Source organism: Equus quagga, chromosome 4 (genome assembly GCF_021613505.1).
Source record: "Equus quagga isolate Etosha38 chromosome 4, UCLA_HA_Equagga_1.0, whole genome shotgun sequence".
In the NCBI taxonomy this organism is placed as follows: Eukaryota; Metazoa; Chordata; class Mammalia; order Perissodactyla; family Equidae; genus Equus; species Equus quagga.
Window position 1 is genome coordinate 84084525 of NC_060270.1, and position 26271 is coordinate 84110795.

General features: G+C 34.7%; 1 protein-coding gene across 1 annotated transcript in view; it reads right to left on the reverse strand.

Moving 5' to 3' along the window:
- LRP1B (LDL receptor related protein 1B) overlaps positions 1–26271 on the reverse strand; it is a 1825183-nt gene that overhangs the window by 122547 nt on the left and 1676365 nt on the right. The window contains exons 68-72 of the mRNA XM_046659286.1: positions 14800–14906; positions 10102–10231; positions 8110–8216; positions 7636–7768; positions 698–820 (exon numbers count right to left, since the gene is read on the reverse strand). Of these exons, the coding sequence (XP_046515242.1) occupies positions 698–820; positions 7636–7768; positions 8110–8216; positions 10102–10231; positions 14800–14906 (600 nt within the window). The remainder of the gene's footprint in view (positions 1–697; positions 821–7635; positions 7769–8109; positions 8217–10101; positions 10232–14799; positions 14907–26271) is intronic.

Consider the following 26271-nt stretch of genomic DNA (forward strand, 5'->3'; position numbering starts at 1 on the left):
AACATGTCCTATTCCACTCACTAGTTTTGTGCTGGAGTAGAGAATAGAAAAAACACTGTTTATAAAAAGAATAGTTTCTGGTTTAATAGTGGCAGATAAACTCATATTTCTTCATGAATTATGATTCAGAAAAAAATAATCTCCGGTGGTTCTCTAGAGTCACCTCTGTAAGATTCTGTATATGAACTGAAAATGAAACTTAGTTATATCTCTCATCAGTTGTACCTACAGATAACACCCTCCAAAGACTGTCTTTTCAAACAACCTCAGTCTCAGTAGAAGGTGACTTGCGGAACTACATGATCTTATTATTCACATTTCTTTCCATATACTTATCTATCAAATTTTTTTTTTAAGCCTAAAGCACCAATTTGGTGTGAAGCCAAAGTCCTTACATGAAACTTACTCAATTCAAAAGGTCAACAGCCCTAAATCCTCGCAGACAGACCATAATCTATCTTTTGAAGAGTGTTGACATGTGCAAGTTCAGATTTAGGAGGGCTCTCTATAAAGTCATAAACTTTGAACAGGGTAATCTCCTTTATTACTTGAACAAAAGCTGTATCTGTGGTTACACTTTATCTACCTAACCCCAGGATGGTAAAATTTGTGGTTCACCTCACCACTTTATTGATTCACGCCGGTGCATTAGATCAGGAGATGAAAGTACACCCTAGAGCCACGTGAAATGCCATACCACACATATCAGGGGCTTCATCAGAGTTGTCTCCACAGTCGTCTTCTCCATCACAAACCCAGAAATGCAGTTTGCAAAGGGAATTATTGCAAAGGAACTCATCCGCTCGACATATATTTCCTCCTTTATTTTAAAACAAAAAAGAGAAATAGAGATTCAGCATAATTAATGCCAGACAGCAGAGCACACATTCTTCTACTTCTCAGCACAGTATCTAGTTTCTTGAGTCTTATTTTTTTTTTCCTGTATAATACTAAGGACAGGTAACATCCAAACTTTTTTCAAAAAGATATTCATGGTTTACTTTTCAAAACAATCTGATATTACCCTCATATGTATCATATTTTCTTTGGAGACTACTGATAAGATGATAGAAGAAAGTTTTCTCAAATCTAAATTACCTTCCACTTCACATAATTTTCATCTTACTGAATGTACAGAAACTTAGATTTTAAATAGTATTCATTTTCACTATTAAACATTGTGTTTTTCTGGAGAGAAAAGGCACTCTAAAAAATATTAGATAATTTAGCTGTATCTGAAAACTGACAAACTAAATCACTGAAAATTGAGAACAAACAGTGAAAATTTTTTTCAGTCACAGAGAAAAAATTCATTTTATAACAGAATTAAGAAGTTGGTGATGTGCTGAATTTTTACAGTTATCCTTATAAAAATTGTGCAATAGGGTACACTATTTTTTTTGTATTTTTTAAATGGTTGTATTTATCCTCTTTTCACAATTAAGTAGAAAGCATAAAAAAATGCAGGAATATTCTAACTTAAAAAGAAGTACACCTACCACATAGAAAGGACTCAAAGTACTAATAAACTTTGGTTAAATGTTTAGATATGTATCAATATATAGTGGAACTTGCTTTGCTTTGCTTTGGACAAGTCTATTAATTTCTCTGGGATTCGATGTCTTCATACGTTACAAAAAAGGTATGATTAAAGTGATTTATAAGGTTATATTTACAAGCATTACTTGGGGAAAGAACACAAAGAAACTTGATGTAAATTTAGAATTAAGATAAATAAGATTTCTTTCAGAGAATTACACTACCTATTTAAATCTCATAGACAAGGTAAGAAATACGGTTTCTACATTGGCTAGATTTGATGATTGACAGTGTAAACATATTTAAAAATGGATATATTCATTAAAACATGGGGCTGGGGAGTGATAGAGCTCATCCTTGCAAGCCTAGAAAATATGGAAGAAGAAGCATTGATCAACTTGTGGATGCACTTTGGAGGGAATAATGAGTTTAGGTTTGTGAAGTCAAACAGCTCTTCTTGTTCTGAGTTTTGACTTGCATACAAATCTCTAATAATCACTTCCAATAGCAAAGATTTAACTTACATAATGAAAGAATCAGATTTGGATTTTAGAATGATAACACTAACTCCAGTACAGAGAACTTGGAAATGAAGACAGCGAGAATAAAGCCATGACTAGAGGGAAAATACCAATTTACAGAGGGGTTGTGGCAAATCCAGAAGAGAACTGATAGTAGCTTGATTTAGAGTAGCTACATATGAGAGCTCTTCAGGAGGTAGAATCCTCAGCATCTGATGGCTAAATAGAGGAGGGTGGCAAAGGTGAGTGAGTAGTCAAATGTAGTACTCAATTTTTGGTTTATCTGGACCATTTGGTGAACATTGGTGTTGTTCAATAAACAAAAGAACACAGCAGGCGGAACAGGATTAATAGAAATGATGACAGAATTCACTTAACGTATTGGTAAGATGACCATTTAGTGATATTTGAGCAGGCTAGTGGATAAATGGCAGATTCTCTGCCTGAAAACAATAAAAAAGATAACATGCTCAGTCTTTGGTATTAAAGAAACTTCAGATATGAATATTGGTGTGCGGTGAGTGTTGGCTTAAATCAATATCAAAATCCATAGAATAAAGGAGAGTTGTATTATCTCAGAACAAAGATTCTAATAACCAAATCACATTGCATGTTCCATTTTACAATGGATTAAATTCAAAAAAATTTGTGAACTCTTGAAATATAGAGTAGGCTTCTGAGCTGTAGATGTATAGCTTGGAATGTCCAGAGTATAGTTATTATTTGAACTTTAGAAGAGAACACAGAGGAAATCAGTATTTAAAGATTGGATGGATGAAGAGGAATCTACAAAAGAGACTGAGAGGAAGTAATTAGAGTGGGTGGATAAATACCTGAGCAGACTTCTAACAAGAAGGTAGTAGTTAACATTTAAATAATGCTAAGAGAGTAGGTTTAGTGAAGTAGTGGTGGGTTTAGTGAAATGTTTGTAGTAACTTATCATCAGATGAAGAAGTAGTAGTTAGTGTAGCTATCTCTTTCTAGAAGTTTGGTTTTAAAGGGGAGGGACAGAGAAGGAAGTGCGTGAATAAAAGAGCCTAGTTGTTTGTATGGAGAAAAAGAGATAGCTTAACACATATTTAAGTGCTTCCAAAACTAATTCAGTACATAGTAAAGTTAGGGTACAGGAAAAAGAAAAGGTAATTGATATAATGAGTTCCTCGAGAATCCAGAAAGTGTGAAGGATTTGAGATCTAAAGCAAAATAAAAGGATTGTCCTTAGACTGTAGGTAAGACAAAACTTTCATTTTAAGAGGAAGAAAGGAGGAAAGCCTAGGCACAGCAACAGGTAGCTTTGTTAATTTGATGGCCAGATGTTAAAAAAAAAAAAACAATTTTTATTATTTCAGTGAAGTAGAAAGGAGGAAAAAAGTCAACTTTTAAAAAATCTGATATGGTTAATGGTTGAGAGAGATGATCATGGAAATATGGGTAGACTGCTTAGAATCTTGAGTGATAGCTGAAGCTGAGACCAAGAATTTCTTTTACGTCATTCAGAGCAGTTCTGTGAGCTGCTACAAAAATACTTAGCAGAGCCAGTATAGTTACATCGGCATTTCTGATGACTAACAAACTCTAAGACACATAAAAGCAAGTTCTTGGTGAGTCCTTCAAGGTGAATATCACCGTGTGAGACTTCTGACAGTACAATATCTGGCATTGGGATGCCGCTTTCTCTCAAACTTCTTCGATGTTCAGCTCTAAAATGCACTAATTCTAAAAGTAATCTCAATCATCAAAACGCATGCAAGAAAATATATGACCATTTAACAATTCTCTGCCTGAAAACAATAAAAAAGATAACATGCTCAGTCTTTGGTATTAAAGAAACTTCAGATATGAATATTGGTGTGCAGTGAGTGTTGGCTTAAATCAATATCAAAATCCATAGAATAAAGTAGAGTTGTATTATCTCAGAACAAAGATTCTAATAACCAAATCACATTGCATGTTCCATTTTACAATGGATTAAATTAAAAAAAAATTTGTGAATGCTTGACATCCTCTAATTATTTTAGAAAACCCTATTTGTAGCACATCAGTCTTGTTAAAAGAAAAAATGAGTTCCCTAAGGTATTGCATTGGACAACATTATAATTTTCCCCATAAGAGTGTTAGACATGCCACTATTTTTATTAAGAAGAAGAAACATAAATGAAATCATAATTGAAACAGACGGGCAAAGCTTTTTTGATAACCTACTAAAGGCTTCCTATTGTACTATAAAGAATTTGCATTTCAAAAAATGCATCATGGGGCCACCATGACATCCTGAGTCTAAGTTAAAATGCTTATTTTGAAATGGCATGATGCACACATAAACAACAGAAAAGGTATAATTTAAAGAGATTAGCTGGATTAAAATTCCAGTTTCCTAGTCACATTCTTGATCAGCTCCACATGAGGTTATTAGAAAAATAGAAAAGTATATATTAATTAACAATAACCTATGCTTAAATATCACTGAGCCCTTGGCAGATTCAGAGAAATGTGGACAGGTGCATCATCACAGAAAATAAGTATCTAGAGCTCTCCTCTTAATTTGTGTTGAGAGAGAGTTTAATATATGATAATATTTTATAATTTTCATAAATAGTTTAAATATTTTTGAGCTGACAATTACTAAAAGGAATAACTCTCAATCTTTTCCACCAAAATTGCTATAAAGAGTAAAGTTTAGGTGCTCAGGTGAAAACAAACACACACCATTTTCTTGAGGCAATGCGTTTTACCTTTAAAAATGTGGATGCTACTTTTAATTCCATAGTATTTTGGGTTTTATTCTTTTTAAAGTAAACCAGTAAAATTGATTCACTTGGGAAATGTTCCATGTTTATCCTGCAGCTGTCTTACCTTCCCACCACGATGCTTAGCCCCTGTTCGCTCATGTGTCCAGATTTGAGATGAATGCAAGTGAGAACTAACGGAAGAGATGTTTATTGTGGCATTCCATTTCCTCAATGCCTTGAAGTACACTTATCTAATACCTAAACCACTTCCTGGGAGAAAATTAAATACTAGAAATCTGAACTTGGTCATGCCTTAAGGTACATCCATCCAGGATCAAATTCTTTAACCGACAAGATATTTCATTGGAATTGAATTACCTAGCAGCAAAGAAACCCAAGAAAAGTTAGAAGTATGAGTAGAGAGGGGAGAGGAGCTTTGACACATATCTAAATGATTGAATTAAAGGCTCTCAACTCTTTTTAGTCAGTAAGTTTAAACATTTAGCAGAATCATTGTAAGTCAGAGAGACATTTCAGATTTCAAATACAATAAGGTCCAATTTTTTTACTGTAATATTTGACTTTTTAACCTGGAATTGTTTACATAAACACTTCCCCCCCATTGCCATACACACATACTCATTTTCCAGATATTTCTACAGTTCTTGGAGACATCTCACTGTGACTGAATTTCATAGACCCATGGAGAGAAGACAAAAAACCAAATCTCTTGATTCTCATTTCGGTAAATTCTTTGTACTATTATGTAGTTCAAATCCTATCATCCCCTCCTTTTTTTATTAATACTTGAAGACTGCTTAAAAGCCTTGGAAAACTTCTCATTATGATTAATATTAAAACCAAGTTCTATAGCATGAATCGTTAGTTACTTGTTGTTCCTAAATAGTTAACGTATCTCTCACCTCCGTGACTTTGTACATAAAGATCCCACTGCCTGAAAGTATTTCCTTGTTCTGTTTGCATCCCTGATTTTTGGCATCAAGAAACTCGCATTCCAACAGGGGAAATTTTGTCAAATAATACAGAAGTAATTACATTAGAAGGAAGATTTTGACAACTGGAGCGCAATCAAAGGGTTGCTAGGGAAAGTTCAAAAAAGACTGCCATTTGGACAGTAGTAACTGAGATGGACATGAAAGGATAGATATAGTTTTTATTGACAATTATGTTAAGATAGTAGAAAGGGCAGAAGATTAAGGAAAGATGTTGAAAAGCATAGAGGATATTGCTAGAATATTATCTTCCAGTTTGACCATCACATATAATACATAAAAAGGAGTAGTAGAATATGACTGGGAAGGTAAAATGGGATCACTCTCTTGTCACCCTGACTACCAGGTTGAGTTATTTGTATGTAGCCAGGAAGGAAGGCTTTGAGTAAAGATTGACATAATCAGAGTTACATTTAAATAAGATAAACCTGGTAAGAGTCAGTGAGTAGGATGTACTGGAGACCAATAAGATAGTATTGCATGAGTCCGGGCCGGAACCAGTGAGAGAAAGAATCAGACTGGTGACAGTGACTGAAGTTGAGAAGATGAAGCTTATTAGCCAGAAAATGGAAAAAAATAAAGTAACTTAATTGTTGTCCCAAAGTCTTTGAATATAAGAGTTGTTGGTGCCAGAATGTTCACAAAGTTTGCTATCTCTACAGTGCTCAATTACAGGAGTGTGAGAACTTAACCAAAAGTAGAAACAGCTTTATGGAAGTTTAACCTTTTATGGCTCTTTATAATGCACTGCAGATTCCAAATGAAAACTAGGATTTCTTCTGCTGAAAATAGCAACACTTATATCAGATCTGGGATGGAGATATTAGCAACTCACAAAGGTTTGATCTAATATTAAAGAAAGTAGGAGATATTTTTCCTTGAGTGACTAGATATTTATAGAAGTAAATATTTTAGATACGCTTAAACTGTAGAAACCCTACATGCCTGTTCAAATGCCTTGCAACATATGTCAATATCTAGTATCATCTTTATTGATGATTTTCCAAATATTCTGAAATGTCAAGTCCATTGAGAGACTTTTGGAAGCAGGTTAAAAGAAATTTTGCATTTAAACAACATATTTAACATTATGAAAACAATAAAAATTACATGATTTATGGTCATTTTAAGCTTCAGCCCGTAATCTTTTTGCTTTCATCTCATTAACTCTAAAGTAGTAACAATTGCTGCTTGTAATGTGGTGATTTACAACTAAAAACTCGTTATCTGTTAGGAAATATTTTCACACAGCTGGAAAACAATATACTATAAAACTGAAAGTTGTCCTCCAGAATGACAAAAAAATGTGGGTCATTTTCTCAACCATACGGCAAGAAGGAAATTTGGGGCACAACCTGCAACCTATATATGAGCTGGCATTTGAATATGTGTAATATAGTATATCTGTTGTCTCTATTCTTTCAGAGTAAGGAAAGCAATGTGGAAGAGAAACATATCAGAAAACATTTTTGTACTAATAGTTCCAGTGGCTGTGTTCCCTGCATTCTTCTTGTATCCCTACCCCTGACCCCACATCTAGTCCAAAGACATGCTCATGGTAGGCACTCAATAAAGACTTGCATTCTGGTTGCCTCTGTCATACAAAGATTGACATTATACTCTGTCTGAAAATGATTCAGATTTCGTTTATTTAGAACAGGCTATTATGTAATGAAACTAGAAAGAGTAAAGAGAATCATGTAATGATCCTGTCCTCTGCCTCTAGCTCACTCTATATTCTGCACAGCCCCTTAATGGCCGTTCTCTTATTTACAGGTACATGTGCACACACACACGCACAAACACACACACACACACACACAAATACCTTACCTCGATCACAGTTCTCTTCATCACTGCCATCCACACAGTCATGAATTCCATCACACAGCCATCTAATTGGAATACAGTGGGCCTTATTTCTGCATCGAAACTGATCTTCCTTGCATTCAGTCACACAGTCCATCTGTTCAAACACAAATGAGCACTGCAGTTTTCATTAATGATAATGATACAGTCACAGGCACAGTCAACATGCAGCTGACAATGCTGGAGATTTATTACACTGTGGGCTTTCCTTTATTTTGATTTGATGAATATAACCCTTACAAATGACAATGAAGTTTAAGGGTATATGAACAGCAGGAAGATTCAAGTATTTGTTGAAATTATTATGTTCAATGTACTTGTTCTAACATTTAATGCTAAGAATCAAGATTCTGTCTCTTTATTCTATTCTCATTACATTTTCTTTCTCAAACCTAATTAATGTAATTCAGAGAATTTAATCAAATGATAGATTTTTACCTCATCTGAACCATCAGCACAATCATATTCTCCATTGCATTTCAAAGATGCTGAAATACATCCGCCACTGGCACATATATATTCACTTGATGAGCAAGTAGGAGAAGCTGAATATAATTATAAAGTTGAGATTTAGATTCAGTAAAAAGAATGACTGGTTTGATAGATAAAAACATGGATAAACATATAAAAAATGTCATAAGTAGGAATAAAAATAGTTTATATTAGGGGCTGGCCCCATGGCTGAGTGGTTAAGTTCACGCGCTCCGCTGCAGGAAGCCCAGTGTTTCGTTGGTTCGAATCCTGGGCCCGGACATAGCACTACTCATCGAGCCACGCTGAGGCAGCGTCCCACATGTCACAACTAGAAGGACCCACAACTAAGAATATACAACTATGTACCGGGGGGCTTTGGGGAGAAAAAGGAAAAAATAAAATCTTTAAAAAAAATAGTTTATATTATTTAAACTATATTGAATATCTGATATTAAACCTTCATTTAAAATGAGCTTTACAATATTATTGGACTGCATGAAACACACCTCAATGATGTAATGACCTGTTCAGTAAGTATTCAACTCACTAGACTAAAGAAAGAGAGGGAAAAAACTCTACATACTCCATCCCTTTGATTTTGAAGAGTTAAATGAATTTTTCATAATTTTAAATTAAATTATTTAAAAGAAAAAAGCCTCAAGTTATTTTCAAAACTGTAATAGGATTTAGTGACCCTTGGGAATGTTAATTCATATATGTCTTGTATAAAGCTAAAAGTGGCAACCTTGGCGTGGTCTCATAGACCCCACGATATCTGTGTGGCTACGCTGACATAAATGTCATATTTGCATAACTTTTAAGAATTATTTTTGTTTTCAGGTTTTAAACATGAATATATGTATAATTAACAGAGTCTATAGAATGTGAAGAATTCCTGTATGATCCAGAAAATAAAAATAACATGTGAATAAAAAAGTTAGTACCAGTATCCAACATAATTAATTGACACACTAATTATGACAGCTTCCTTTGTCTATGGGTCTGAGTCTGCTGTGCTTGCATTCAAACCTCTGGCATTCTTGGCCTCGTATTAGACCACTAGGTAGCCAAATGTACTAGCATAATGACTTTGTGATCTGAAATGCTTAGTCCAGGGATGCTAAAAGGCTTTATCCTTGAGTTTTAATTCCTTTTAATTGGAGTGTTTGCCTAGATATCTGTATTAATAAGGGATCTGAGAACATGTCTGGATTCAGTAAAAAAAAAAGATGTCATCAATTAGCAACATGGACCATGGGACAGTACTAGGATATGGTAATGTGTGTGCCTTATACTCTGGCCTAGACTCTCAAGGTAATGGTTTCATGGTTACATGTAGGGTATAGTATGATTTTCGCCCAGTAATTTTTTTCTATCAGACAATTTTATTAAAAATTATTAAGATTACAAATTAAATTTTAATAAGCATGTTTATATAGTCATATTTAAGGAATAGAAATGAATAAATTGGGTGGTTTTTTCCCTATACTCTGGTTTTGCTTCTTAATTTTATTTTGACTTTGAACCAAGATGTAAATAGAAATGATCCACTTATGCTTTTTCTCAGTTGGTATCACATCGAAACTACTACATTCTGTTTCATAACTTTAATTTCCATAACTGAAAACCTGATTTTTATAGTACTTAGAGTTTCAACAAATTTCATTTTTCTGCCTTGGAAAAACAATTCCAAATGGTGTGGAAAGATACAAAAACCAGAAAATCAAAATTTGGGGAGTAATGCTTGGATCCTGAACATAGTAATGCTCTTATTTGCCAAAACACTTTCAAAGTATATAAAGGGCACAACAATTAATTTATCTACAGATATTTCAGACTGTTTTTAAAAACAGTATATAGGTGCATGCATTTGCCACTGTTTTCTGCATATCATTGATTAAATTTAAATTCCATCAAGTTAAAATATCAAATTAAATATCAGCTCAATCATTTTACCTGGCTCACAGTTTTTCTCATCTTCTCCATATTTACAGTCTTCATGGCCATCACATTTCCATTTTGCTGATATACACTGACCATTGGAGCACTGGAACTGATCTTTGGAACAACTTGTTTCACAATTTCTCTGTCAAAAATAACAAAGATGTAATTAAAAGCAAATTTTTAAAGAAATATAACCCAAAAGACAGCTAGAAACCTTATTCATAGAAAGCTAGAAGTGTAGATACCATGTCTGCCACATACAAGAAGCTCAGATGGTCATATTTAAGCCCATTGCTATATAGCATAATTATTACAATTTTCCACTTTTATTTGTCTCTGTGAGTTATAATAAAATAGAGAAATGAAAAAAGAATGTAAATCCCACGGCTTCTGTATACTAATTAAATTGCTCTGAGTACATCATTCTTCAAGAGACAGTTATGGTAATGTAATTTTAATAATTGTAGGTGAGAAGGAAGATTGTGGGGAAATAAAAGAGTTAAAAATTTATTTCTAAGCAAATACATCCAGTTCCTTGGGAGTAGGGTAGGAGGATGGAATGTGAAACAAACAAGAATCCTCAGGCAAATCTGCTCTGCACTGACAAAACTTCCCCTGGTGTTCTTTCTTTTCCTTTCTCCCCATCTCTTTTCCTCTGTATCTGTCCCTTTACAGTTTAGTCGCTATTCATAATCCTCTGTCTTCTGACATCTGTTCCTAAAGAACTGTGAAATGAACTGTCACAATTTTCATTTCAGCTAGCTCACATATAGATTTTTTCTGTAAGTCAAACAAGATAGTAGATTTACTTTGGGGATCTTCCAATTTTTTATATAAGTTCAATGAAAGGGATCTTCCAGAAATTTACCTTCCTTGGGTCTGACAACTCTAGATAAAATGAGATGTTCCAATGAAATGTCCTGCTGGGACGATGTTTTCCTGTTGTTAAGAAATTTCTATTCCTGCCAAAATGTACTGGTCTGTTCCTTCTACAAAAGGTGCAACACTCTCACAGCTTGTGAAACTCCCAGTGAGTGAAGCATGTTGAACTGTTACTCCCTGCTTCTTCCCAGTTTCATCCCCATGTAAGCAAGGAAAGTTTACTTTCTAAATTCCTGTAATTTTCTCTTTACTGATGGCAGTTTAATTAGACTACCTGCTATATAATTGATTTTCTTCTTCCCTTCTTTCCCCAAGTATTGAGGGTTTACCATTTACCAGAGAGTTTCCTCGATAAGAATACAAGGAAACTAAGATTTACTCCCTGTAATTGACAAACTCATACACTGGTAGGAAAGGCCAGCACCTAAACCAATGATTGCAATACAATACATTAACTGTCAAAATAAATAGATATGGTTTTAAAGATATGGTTTCTTATGGTATTTAGGAAAGGTTTCACAGAAGAAGTTTTAACAGAAATGTAACTACCTAAGAAAAAGCTTTTCATATGTAAGGACAATTATAAATGTGGTGTATTTGGGGGGTAAGGTATGCAATAGTGAATGGTGTGAAAAATAGTGGAGAAATAGCCCATCCACTGGTCAAGAGAAAGGATTTCATATGTACTGTTCACCACTGTACTCCCATGCTCAGCATTGTGCCTGGGACATAGTAAACATTCAAAAAAACCTGCTGAATGAATGAATGAAGTAGTAAATGAGGAAAACAAGGAATATAAATTAAAATCTCATGTAATTAAGCTCCACAAGGATAAGGATCATGTCCCTTTGTATGGATAAGGATCATGTCTGTCTATGAGCCAAATATCTAATACTGTACCACGATTGTAACAACTGCTCAGTATATATTTGTGGAATTAATGAACATAACTGTTAATTAATTAATGAACATAATCTCAGCAATAAGGCAAATTTAAGTAGAACAGCTCAAGAACCAATAGCATTGGTGTATCTGTATTGATAACAATACAGAAAGTGGTACTTCCAGGCACTTTTTCTATCATCAGATTTCAATTTACAACAAATTACATTATAGTTGATATACATATGTGTGTTTATGTGTGTGTGTGTGTGTGTGTGTATTTGTAGGGTATTTAGTTGTTATTTTAAACATTTACAAACATACATAAAAATAGAATAGAATAATGAGCCCCCTATGCCCAGCATGGATGTTTAATAGTTATCAATGCTTCACTATTCATGTTTCATTCATTCTCCACCCAACTTATTTATATTCTGGATTATTTTAACATAAGAACAATAGAATCAGAAAACTAACAATATAACAAAATTATCAAAAAATCATTTCTTATTTGAAAGTGAAAGATGAATCAAGATCTCATACTGATTCTTTAGAATTTAATAGTGCAAGATTTTTACTTACTTTTTTTGTTTCTACATTTGTGTCTCCTTTCTTTTGTTTAAATTTTTTGAATGCTTATAATATTAACATAATTGAGCATTTGAACTGTCCTACTCTCAATATGTATGATTTTCAAATTAACAAAGCCAATATTATTATTAACAATAACTGTATAAATACAGTTTAAGATTACCTTGCATTTCTTACAACATATTGTACTGGATGCAGAGGACAAATTTTATATTTTAAAGTCACTTTAAATAATTCTCCTCTGTGTATGCTCTAACTTGATGTGCAATTACATTGATTCAAGTTTTGGGGATTTTTTTTATTGTTTTGACTGCATATTAGCAAATTAATTATCACGTTCATACAAAAATTTGTCCTCACAATTTTCTTTTTTGTTCCTAATATGAGAGTATCTTGTATGTGTTTCTGCTCTCCAGTCATTTGTTCAGTTCATGTTTTTGTTTGTTTCCTTCTTTGTTTGTTTTTGTCAATGCAACCTGTCATTCTAGACTTTAGAAAGAAAATAGAAATCAGCTGCCTACAGTGTTAGCCACTTCATTGCATATAGTCTATACTAAGTATCTGTAAATGTAGAGAAAGACTACCTTTGATAGAGTTAATTTTATTCCCTAGGGGCATTATGAAAATGTCTGCATAACGTAGATATATTCAGCCATCAAAAAACTACGTTCCTGAACTTATGGCATGAGAGAAATAGTGTTAATAAGGATATCTACTTTCACATAAATAAGATTTTGAAAAGGAAGTGCTTGATTCTGTATATGTCCCTTGGACATCTAGTGAATAACATGCAAGGTGAAATCATAAGCCTTAAGCAATAGATCCCCGCCTCTTGATGTTTCACAGATTACACAGGGCTGGTGGAATATATTTTGAAAAGAAAACAAAATTAAAACAGTTTTACGATATGAATGAGTTTACACAACATATTTTCCTGACTGGGAATATTCAATATAATTTTCGAATAAATGGATACTAAGTAAGTATGTAGCTGAGCGATGTAAGAATTTAATTCCCCTGAGGATTTTTTTAAAAGTTTGTTTTGACTTGTTTTGTGAATAGCCTCATGAATAGGAGTAGTATTTTTTCAACTTCTCCTGAGAGACCTTTGCAACCTCAAGATTTAGGTTTTATGACCTTTAAGTGTAAAGTTAAATGCACATTGGTTTCCAAAATCTAGGCTCCCAAATGTGATTATGGAGACTTTTCCAAGAAAATGAGAGAATGGAGAATTGTCCAATCCTAATAAGAAAGTCTGAAGGTTTGGAGAGAACTAGTTTGTGTGGGTTGTGTAAAGAGTACAGACCTGCAGTGTCTCTCAAAGCAGCAGGAAATCAGTGGCTATCTAAGCAAGCTGGACCTGAAACACAGAAACCTCTAGAGCACCAAGGAAGATTCTCTCTGGCCAAGCCTATAGCCAGTGAGAGGACCTTTATGAGGGGTAAGGTAAGTATATCTGCATGTCAACCAGAAGGGGCCATGGTGGACACTGAAGACTGAAGACTTTGTTTTTCCTTCATCTCTGACTGGACTTGATTTGTGCAACTCCTGTGATCCTGATATTAACATGGAAAATCATTAATAGAGAAAATCATGAAAAGTGACTATTATTGGGCCATCATCTTCCTGATATTGGAAAGCGACAGCTTGGGGTCATTTTAGATTTGACTGATAAAAAATACAACCATGTGCCATGTATTATTTTTAAAGCTTCATAGAGTAATTAACAGCTGAAACAGGCACGTACAGTTGCATAAACAATGAATTATAGGAAGAATTATAAATGTTAGCACAATGTAAGTTTACAGAATTATCCAGAGAAATTCTAAACTTTTTCACTTAAGCCATGTGTACATAGGCCTTATTATAAATGGACTGTGATTCATCATCTAAGCAAAGCTAAACCTGTGGTTTCATGGAAATTGATGACCCACATAGAAGACTAGAAGACCATATCTATTGAAGAAAAAGACTGGGGAGAAGAAACTGTTTAAAATGCATAAAAATATTAGTCTTGACTATAAATACTGCAGCAAATTTATGGACAAATTCACAGATGGCAAGGGCATCAGCTATAGGGAATAGGGTTTCCAAACATCCTATTCTCAATCCAGTCATTCACCACTGGAGGTAAAACAGACTATAAAATTAACTGTCAATAGTAGCACAAGAGCTATTACCTGTGCTGAGTGTGTGCAGCACAGCACTTAGATATAATACGTATCTCAGTGTGTCAGGAGCAAAGTGCATTTCAGGGCCGTCCTTGTCACACTCATTGGATTGAATAATAATAATTATTATAAATATATTCTACAGAATCACTTTCTTTTTTTTTGATTTTGTAAAGATGCCTACCTCATCAGAGCCATCTGCACAGTCAAAATCTCCATCACACCAAAACCTTGAAGAAACACAGTCCCCATTGGCACAGAGAAAATCTTTCAATGTACAGGTCTGTGGCTCTGGGGACAGAAAAATAGCACAGGGTTATTCTATTACATGCAACTGAATTCTAAAATTTATATGACTTCCAGCATGAGGTGGCATTAAGGAAAAAGAGGTTATCCAAGCAGAACCCATAAATTGCTTAGGAAAAATGTTTCATGAAGCATCAATCGTACATAATATACTTATTTTTTGAATTTATTTTTAAAGTCATAAATAGAAAGTGGCATTACAGAAACAAATTGAAAAAAAGACAAAAGATAGCCTACTGTTTAATAAAAATACAGCAGAAACGTAAAATAAAACACATGAAAATCTACATATTATTGTATAATAATAGGGTTTTCCAGTTGTTGGAATTCTAAGTCATTTTATGTATTTTCTTTAAGTAAGACATTTTATGACTCTGTGTACCAAAGGGGCTATTTATTAACAGAGGAGTAAGTCTAACTTTTGGTTCTTGACTTTTTATTATGTATTATAATGACCTTCTAATTCTTTGATCTTGTCCCCAGAAAATCCAGAGTTCATAGGACAAGAAAGGTATATAGTAGTATTATTGGACATGCCTCGGTGGGTAATGGTTGAAGAGGCAGAAGGAGACTTGTTTTTGAAAACTGCCTACTTGTTTATGCTATTGTTTGCTTATGTCCTATATCATTTACCAGTCATTTTAGATAATTAGCCAGTTGCTGATTTAATTATGCTTCACCATATTCCACATAGGACATAAGCCAAATAGTATGACTTGCTACTCGGCTTAACTCCCATGTGGAATATGTTTCATCTCGACAATGAAAGAAGATTTCAGAAATTTGTTCTTGCAACTTATCAACACAACTGCTGGAGATCAGCTCTTGTTTAGTTTTTGTTCTCTAAATAGAATTGCTGTCTGGGATGATGAAAGACTCTTCTTGTTTTCTCTGCTCATTGTCTATATTTACAGCTGTCTCACACACAGTAATATTCTTATTCAAAAAAAGGGGGAATAGGTAACAGAAATTAAATTTAAGGAACATCCATCTGAAGCTGAATTTTCTGCATACAGATTGTGAATAATTCAGCCTGCATTTGAATATTACTCTTTACAATCACTTGTTTTCCAGCTATAGGGCAACCTCTTATATGTTGGCTACCATGAAGGCGCCTACATTTCCATATAAAGATCTCTTCTGACAACATTGGAAGAACCGCAGACAGTGTAACATGTATTGGAGCATTTAGTTTTGCTCTGTGAGTCACTTTATTATAAAATGTGAACTTCAGGCTATGAATAAGACAAGATACTATTGAGTAAAATGGGAAAAGCCACTACCTGGAGGACCCCCTTCACGTCTCAAAACTCCTTTGTTTAAGTGAGCATGACAATAGCAGTTTCTCTTTTTGTCTTTGTACCATATTTACATATTTTATTCTTTAATCTTAAAAAAAACTTTATTAATACAATATTACTAATTGTAACAATAATAATGACTACCAGCTGCTAATTGTTTTGTTGTTAGGCACACTAGGTGAAGTTAATGCTAAGTATATGTAACTTCTAACAACTCTGTAAGGTAGCTGCTATTATTGGACTCTTTTTTAGGTGAGCAAACTGAGGCACAGAGAGGATGAGGAATTTATTCCAAATCACCCAGCAGGCAGAAGAGCTAGCATTGAACTTGAACCTAGACAACCTGATACCAGGGCCTGTACTTTTTACTACTAGGCCATAGCATTGCCTCCCATACCCCTGAAGAAGTAATAAGTGCTCACATGTTACAGAGGTTAATGTTAAAACCCTGAGAAGTCAAGTTAACTCATCTAAGGCATGTGGCTAGCAATGTCTATTTCACTTGGCAAAAGTAATAAAAGAGAATCTTTTTTTCTCTTATCATTCCTCCATACTGAAGCCGTTTCACTCCCCTTCTGTTTGCAGACACATGCAACTTTATTCTTAGGGAAAAGGAATTATAGTGAAATTTATAAAGTAATGAATTATAATAATTATAATATTTATAATTATATTTATGCATTATAATTATATTATAATAATATTTCTAATTATTACTATAACTAAATTAATAAATTAATGCTCAATTTTTAACAATGGAAAAGAACAATCAAAAAAGATTTTCATTAAAAATAATATACTTAGATGATTACAAAACAGCAGTAGAAACATTTAATTTCATGGGTTTGGGGGTATCTGAACAGGATAATTCTTCCTTTTACATTCTAATTTGCCTTTATCCTAATTCAAAGTGAGTGGGTTCATCTTGCACTAAACAGCAGTGACTTCACAGGTTTTGACACACCTTGCCATAAGGAGGTTTGGATGTTGCTGAGGTAAGGTTATAAAAGTCATATAGTCAGTAATTCAAGGTATTTGCCCAACAACTCCATCGAACACTTGTTCCATAGAGATTTGTCCTAACATTGTTAATTATTCTGTTTCAAAATGGGGGCAGAGGAATTGAGGGATTTGTTGGGAAAAGGTTTTTTCAGTGCAAATGGAAATTCTGTATGTTTCTATCATGTTTTTTAAAATACCAGCAAATCTATTTCTGAATAATAATCATGAATTATTTATACATACATAAATGTCATCAAGGAATGGGGTAGCTAGTTTGTTTTTATCTTTTATCTATATGCCTCAGAATCTTTTGCTACCAAATATTTCAAAAAAAGCTCTCTCTTGAGGAAAATGTAATTCAGTTAGGAGAGAAGTTTCTAAGAGATTGTATTCTCTTATTGTTCATCTTAACTTTGATCTTTTCTGGATAAGGAAAAGACTAATTTTTAGACCTTGATATGATAGTCATCATTTTCCTTGTACAAAAGAACAAAAAAATGACTATGCTTGGAAGAAAACCCATCTGGAAAGAAAATTTGAATGTGCCAATTTCCGCATTATTCCTAAAATATTTTTCCCATACTAACTTTCCCCAATATTACTTATTCCCCAGCCCTAGAATAAATAAAGAATCCCATACATGGACAATTAACAAGGTTTTCCAGAAAGATCATCCAAACATGCCAAATCAACAACCAAGTAGTCTTTATAGGGCATGTTTTGGAAAGCTGATCTGGATTCTATAATAAGAATAAAAAATAGGAGCATCATACAGACTGGTCACTTCCTTCAATACTAATGGAGGCAAAAACACACAGCCTCAGACTTGAAAAGAGTTTTGGAAGCCATCTTGCACAAAATCCAAGAAACTAAGTTCAGAAAATAAAAGTGACTTTCAAAGCTAGTTAGTGGCAGCGCAGAAAGACTTCCAGACTCCAATTTCTCTGCTGAGCATATTATCATAAACCCTTGAAGATAAGTTCAAAAGTTATATGAATGTGGGTGTGAGCATCTGAGGAGAATTTTTAGAATACAATTAGTATAACTGACATGTTATACAAATAATCTTCTGATATAAATTCAGTGCGAAAGTACTAGAAATTCAAATAAGGCACATGCAGCTTGTTTCTCTACATAAACCTTAATATAGTTGATCAAATTATTTGGTACTTTTAAATCCATTGGATTATAAGTTATTTCTTAATAATACAAAGATATGAAGTAATTTATTTTGCACATCAATTACTTAGAAGGCATACATGCTGTATATATAATACTTCTTGCTGATAAAAGTAGTATAGATGTTGAGATGTCTCAAATATTTCCAAACCTTTGATCCAGATTACAAAAAAACTGCAGTAACAATGAAATTTTATTATTTTTAAGAGCAGAAATCACAGCTGAAGCAAAATGTCCCTGCTGAACACTTAACAAGGGAAATGAACAGCAGATGATGATGAAATGACAATGGACTAATTATCATATGTAGACATAAAGAAGTAGAAACTATACTCAATTTAAAACATAGCTGGCAGTTAACTGTTCCACTACTATGCATACTCCTCCCATATCTATGCCTGGAGTGTTTCCAAAACAATTTAAAAAGTAAATTCACTAAATCAGATTTATAAAAAAAAGAAGTCCAAAAGCAATTAAAGAAATGCATTACTAATATTATAATAGATCTCAGGGACTGTGCTAGACTCTGGGACATAGCTCTACTCCATAGACTATCTCCAGATATTTAAATAAGAACTCAGATAAACGCGATAAAGAAATGAGTGAGGAGTGACATCAGCATCATGGTGGAGTGAACTTGCCTGGGACTCTCTCCCTTCCAACATACAATGAAAAGGGGAATCCATACTCTAACGGAGGACATTGTAACACAGCACAAAAACGTCGGAGAGACATGCCACCATACAACAAGGGTGGAGGGGCTGGAGCCCCCCTTGGAGGAGCTGGAATGGGGTAAGAGAGAACTTCACTCCCTCCCCTAAAGAGTGCCATCCAAGACCACGGGACACTCCATGAGGGAAGGAATGGGGGAGGGGATGTGCATTCCTGGGAACATTAAGGACCACCACCAAGGACCCATACAGCCTAGAAGGAAGCCCTCTCCCAGGCAAGAGCTTTCACGAGGTGGGGGGCAGGAGGGAGGGGTGCCCTCATCAAGCCAATACCCTAGCAGACTAGATAGCAAGAGCAGAGTGAGAAAACCCAAGAGCACACAGGATAAAATGCCCCTCCTGCCCCCACCCGCCACTGCTCCACCACCACGGATGTCAGCTGAAGGCAGAGAGCTCAGAATACATGGCTCTTGACCCCCACCCAGAGGTGATAGGTGGCAACCACAACCAAACAATATCAGAATGCAAAAGACCTGACCCACCTCCTCTAACAATGTCAAATGCTACATCAAATCTCCACACCAGAGAGAAAATGACAAGTACCTAAAATTCAGTCCTGATGACACAGAAATATGTAATCTAAATGACAATGAATTCAAAATAGCTATCATCAAAAAACTTGACGAGGTAAAAGAGAATGTAGAGAAACAATTCATAGAGTTCAGGAGCTACTTCACAAAAGAGATTGAAACAATAAAGAAGAATCAATCAGAAATATTAGAGATGAAAGACACAATGGAAGAGATAAAACAAAATACAGATTCCCTGAATGCTTGAGTGGACATCATAGAGGAGTATATCAGCATAATTGAAGATAAACATGTTGGAATGCTCCAGACAGAGGAGGAGAAAGAGCTAAGACTAAAAAGAAATGAAGAAAGTCTCTGAGAAATTAGGAACTGCAACATAAGAATAATAGATATTCCAGAAGGAGAAGAAAAGGAGAATGGAACAGAAAAATGTGTTTAAAGAAATAATAGCAGAGAACTTCCCAAACCTAGGGAAAGAGAGGGAAATCTATGTGGAAGAGTCTTCCAGGTCTCCTAGATATGTAAGTGTAAAAAGACCTACTTCAAGGAATATAGTAGTAAAATTGGCAAAAATGAATGACTAAGAATGAATACTAAGGGCAGCAAGGCAGAAGAAGAAAATGTACAAAGGAACCCCTATCAAGCTTTCAGTGGATTTCTCTGCAGAAACCTTACAAGCTAGGAGAGAATGGAATGACATATTCAAATGTTTAAAAGACAAAAATTTTCAGCCGAGAATAGTCTATCCAGCAAAAATATCCTTCAGATATGACAGAGAAATAAAAACTTTCCCAGACAAACAGAAGCTAAGGGAGTTTGTAGCCATGAGACCCCCCCTACAAGAAATCCTCAAGAAAACCCTCATACCTGAAAAAAAAAAGGGAGAAAGGGGTCACAAAACACAGAGAAAGGAGTTAAATAGGTACACAGAATCAGAATAGGATAGCAAATACTCAAGTATAGCATTAAGCTAAAGGGAAGGAAACAGCAAAAACAAAGATAAGCCGGTCATTTCAACCACAAAGTTGCAATACAAGATGGACTCAGATGTGAGAAAAACAACATAGGATGGGAGGAGGAAAGGAAGTGAATTGGTTTATACTGAGGAAATAAGAGGCCATCAGAAAATGGACTATCTCATACACAAGATTCTGAATACAAACCTCAGGGTAACCACTAAACAAAAAAGCAGAACAGAGACACAAATTATAAATAAGGAGAACACAAAGAAACACATCATAAAAAACTACATAATTCAATGGTAAACCAAAACACACAGGACAAGAAACAAACGAAATTCAGGAAAACCAGAAAACGAGTGATAAAATGACAGCATTAAGCCCTTTTGCATCAATAATCAACCTAAATGTAAATAGATTGAGTTTGCCAATAAAAAGACACAGAGTGGTGAGATGGATTAAAGAGCAAGACCCACTAATATGCTGCCTCCAGGAAACACATCTCAGCTCCAATGACAACCACAGGCTGAGAGTGAAGGGATGCAAGACAATACTGCAAGGTAATGGCAAATAAAAGAAAGCAGGTGTTGCAATGCTTATATCAGACAAGGTACACTTCAAGATAAGAAAGGTAAAGAGAGACAAAGAGGGGCAGTATATAATGATCAAAGGGACACTCCATCAAGAAGAAATAACACTTATATATGCACTCAACACAGGAACACCAAAGTTCATGAAGCAACTATTAACAAACCTAAAATAAGATGTTAACAATAATACAATAATAGTAGGGAACCTCAACACTCCACTCACATCAATGGATAGGTCATCCAGATAGAAAATCAACAAGGAAACAGTGGAGTTAAATGAAAAGCTAAACCAGTTGGACTTTACAGACATATATAAAACACTCCATCCAAAAGCAGTAGAATACACATTCTTCTCAAGTGTGCATGGAACATTCTCAAGGATAGACCAAGTTAAGCCTCAATAAATTTAAGAAAATTGAAATGATACCAAGCATCTTTTCCAATCACAATGTTATAAAGCTAGAAACTAATTACAAGAAAGGGACAAAGATGTGACGACTAACCAACATGCTATTGAACAAGCAATGGATCATTGAAGAAATCAAAGGAGAAATCAAAAAGTATCTGGAGACAAATGAAAATGATAGCATACCATAACAACTCATATGGAATGCAGCACAAGCCTGTATTAAGAGGGAAATTCATCGCAATACAGGCATACCATAACAAACAGGAAAAATCCGAAATAAGCAACCTCAAATTACATCTAACTGAATTAGAAAATGAAGAACAAATAAAACTCAAAGTCAGCAGGAGAGAAATAATAAAAATCAGAGCAGAAATAAATGCTATTGAAACAAAAAAGGCAGTAGAAAGAATCAATGAAACAAAGAGCTGGTTCGTTGAGAAAATAAATAAAATTGACAAATGCTTAGCCAGACTTACAAAGAAAAAAGGAAAGAAAGCTCAGATAAACAAAATTAGAAATGAAAGAGGAGAAATAATAACAGACACCACAGAAATACAATGGATTATGAGAATATTACAAAAAATTATATGCCAACAAAATGGATAATCTAGAGGAAATGGATAAATTCCTAGACTCTTACAACCTCCTAAAGCTGACTAAAGAAGAAACAGACAATCTGAATAGATCAAGCATAAGGAAAGAGATTGAAACAGTAATCAAAAGCATCCCAAATGGGGCCAGCCCAGTGGAGCAGCAGTTAAATGCCCACATTCCGCTTCTCGGTGGTCTGGGGTTCTCCTGTTTGGATCCCGGGTGAGGACATGGCACCGTTTTACAAAGCCATGCTGTGGTTGGCGTCCCACGTATAAAGTAGAAGAAGATGGGCATGGATGTTAGCTTAGGGCCAGTCTTCCTCAGCAAAAAGAGGATTGGCGGCAGATGTTAGCTCACGGCTAATCTTCCCGAAAACAACAACAACAACAAAAAAGCATCCCAAAGAATAAAACACCTGGACCAGGCAGCTTCCCTGGGGAATTCTGCCAAACTTTCAGAGAGGATTTAATACCTATCCTTCTCAAACTATTCCAAAAAATTAGGGAAGGTGGAATACATTCTACGAGGCCAACACCACTCTGATACGAAAACCTGATAAGGACAAGACAACAAAGGAAGACTGCAGGCCAATATCACTGATGAACACAGAGGCAAAAATCCTCAACAGAATTTTGGAAACCCAAATTCAGCAATTCATCAAAAGGATCATACATCATGATGAAGTGGGATTCATACCAGGGACACAGGGATAGTTCAACATCCACAAATCAATCAATGTCATACACCACATCAACAAATTGAGGAATACAAACCACATGATCATCTCAATAGATGAAGAGAAAGCATTGGACAAGATCCAACAGCCATTTATGATAAAAACTATTAACAAAATGAGAATAGAAGGAAATTACCTCAACACAATAAAAGCCATATATGACAAACCCACAGCCAACATCATACTCAATGGGCTAAAACTGAACGCTATCCCCATGAGAATAGGAACAAGACAAGGATGTCCACTGTCACCACTCTTATTCAATTTAGTACTGGGGGTTTTGGCCAGAGCAATTAAGCAAGAGAAAGGAATAAAAGGAATCCAAATAGAGAGTGAAGAAGGGAAATTCTCACTGTTTGCAGACGACATGATCTTATATATAGAAAACCCCAAATAATCCATTGGAAAACTAACAGAAATAATTAACAATTATAGTAAAGTTGCAGGATACAAAATCAACTTATAAAAATCAGTTGCTTTTTTATACTGTAAGAATGAACTTATAGAAAGAAAACTCAAGAATAAAATTCCACTTACAATTGCAACTAAAAGAATGAAGTACTTAGGAGGTGAAGGACTTATTAAACGAAAACTATAAGACATTACTGAAAGAAATTGATAATGGCATAAAGAGATGGAAAGAGATTCCATGCACATGGATTGGAGGAATAAACATAGTTAAAATGTCCACACTACCCAAAACAATCTACATGTTCAATGCAATCCCAGTTAGAACCCCAAGGACATTCCTCACAGAAATAGAACAAAGAATCCTAAAATTCATATGGCACAACCAAAGACCCTGAATTGCTAAGGCAATCCTGAGAAAAAAGAACAAAGGTGGAGGTATCACAAGCCCTGATTTCAAAATGTACTACAAAATCATAGTGATCAAAACAGTATGGTACTGGTACAGAAACAGGCACACAGGTCAATGGAACAGAACTGAAAGCCCAGAAATAAAACTGCACATCTATGGACAGCTAATCTTCGACAAAGATGCCAAGAACATACAACGGAGAAAAGACAGTCTCTTTTGAGACAACCCACCAATTGGGAGAAAATATTTGCAAATCATATATCTGACAAGGGGTTAATCTCCATGATATACGAGGAACTCGCACAACTGAACAGTAAAAAACAAACAGCCCAATCAAAAAATGGGCAGAGGATATGAAGAGACATTTTTCCAAAGAAGATATACAGATGGCCAATAAACAAATGAAAAGGTGTTCAACATCAGTAATCACCAGGGAAATGCAAATCAAAACTACACTAAGATACCACCTTACGCCTGTTAAAATGGCTATAGTCACTAAGACTAAAAATAACAAATGTTGGAGAGGGTGTGGAAAAAAGGGAACCCTTATACACTGCTGGTGGGAATGCAAACTGGTGCAGCCACTATGGAAAACAGTACAGAGATTCCTTAAAAAACTGAAAATTGAACAACCATACGACCCAGCTATCCCACTACTGGATATCTACCCAAACAACTTGAAATCAACAATCCAAAGTAACATATGCACCCCTATGTTCATTGCAGCACTATTTACAATAGCCAAGACATGGAAACAATCCAAGTGCCCATTGACTGATGATAGATAAAGAAGATGTGGTATATATATATATATACAATGGAATACTACTCAGCCATAAAAAAGACAAATTCATTCCATTTGCAATAACATGGAAGGACCTGGAGGGAATTATGCTAAGTGAAATAAGCCAGATTGGGAAAGACAAATACCAGATGATTCAACTCATATGTGGAATATGAACAAACAGATGGACAAAGAAAACAGTTCAGTGGTTACCAGGGGAGGGCAGGTGGTTGTGGGCACAGAGGGTGAAGGGGAGCACTTCTGTGGTGACAGTCAAGAAAATAATGCACAATTGAAATCTCACATTGATGTAACTATTAAGAACTCAAAAAAAAAAAAGAAATGAGTGAGGCAACTGAATGCAAGTAAGTGTTGGGTGCTGGAATATAACCATGTAAAAAAAAACGCTGCTGTCATTTTTTAACTATAAAGCTGATTTACTATCTTTGATATGTTTCACTACTTAATAATAGCTAACAATAACTACCAAATGTGAACCAACATGCGTACCACTTACTAATGATATTTAGAAAATATGATAACAATATACCACTGCCCTTTTGGGTATATTATTTTCATTTCTATGTATTATAATTTTATATATATATATAAAATTATGTGAGGCCTATATATAGTCATAATATAATATATATTATAATTATATATATAATTAGAAGTTTCTTGATAATTTTATACATATAATTATAATAGTTTCAATAGACAATATGAAATGGGCAATATCTTGGCAGCATTTTAATACAGCAATAGTATATTTTCTAAAGCTTACTTCTATATGACTCGTCTCTTGGTGCTCTCTACAGATATATTGTATTTTCTCACTCTTCATAGACTCAGGTTCTGGTTATATAGAACTGCTGGCATTTTTCAATGTTTAAACCTTCCCATGTCTTCTGGCCTATTCAAGATTATATCTTCAAACACCACTCAATTATCTAGATGTCTTGATCCTTCCACTTACATATTCTTACATGTTTATCATGTTCCCAACTCTGATATTGTCCTCTGTGTGCCTTCTATTCTTCCATGTCACAACTAAAATATGCTCCATTCTTGTTCATTGTCATCTCTCCTCTGCAAATTCATCAATATTACTTGTCTTAGGCCACAAGCTCAGAATGAATAGGAACTAAAAGAGAACCACACATAATTGGGTATTTTACATTGCAATGCTTGATACTGCAGCCACTTTCCTTGCTTTTTCTTAAGGGCTCTGTGGCTTCAATGGTTTATCACTAAGTTTCCACAGTGACAAGTGAGAGGCAATGTACTTTCTCCTTGCTTTCATGCATCAAAGACTGACTTTTAGGAGATGTCAGCAAAATGATATTGAGCCACTTAGGAAATGTCAGCAGACTCAGAGGTAGGCTGTCTCAACCCTTCCTTCTCCTTCTTTTCTTACTACAGCATTAACCTGACTTCTCACACAATTTCAATTACCACTGGAATAAAGGGCTTTCCAAAATGTAAGTCTCCAGTGTTGCCTTCTCACCTACCCTCTCTTGTCCTTAATATCCTTCAGTCATAGGACATTTCCTCTTGGGTATATTACTGATAATTAATATTAAATGTATCCAAAACTATGCTAAGTAGTTATCTGTATATTTTAGCCCTGAAATACAAATAAATTAAATTGAAGGTATATACACAATTGTTTCTTTTTTGTATTTACACTTGCATTCATCCACTCTCGTTCC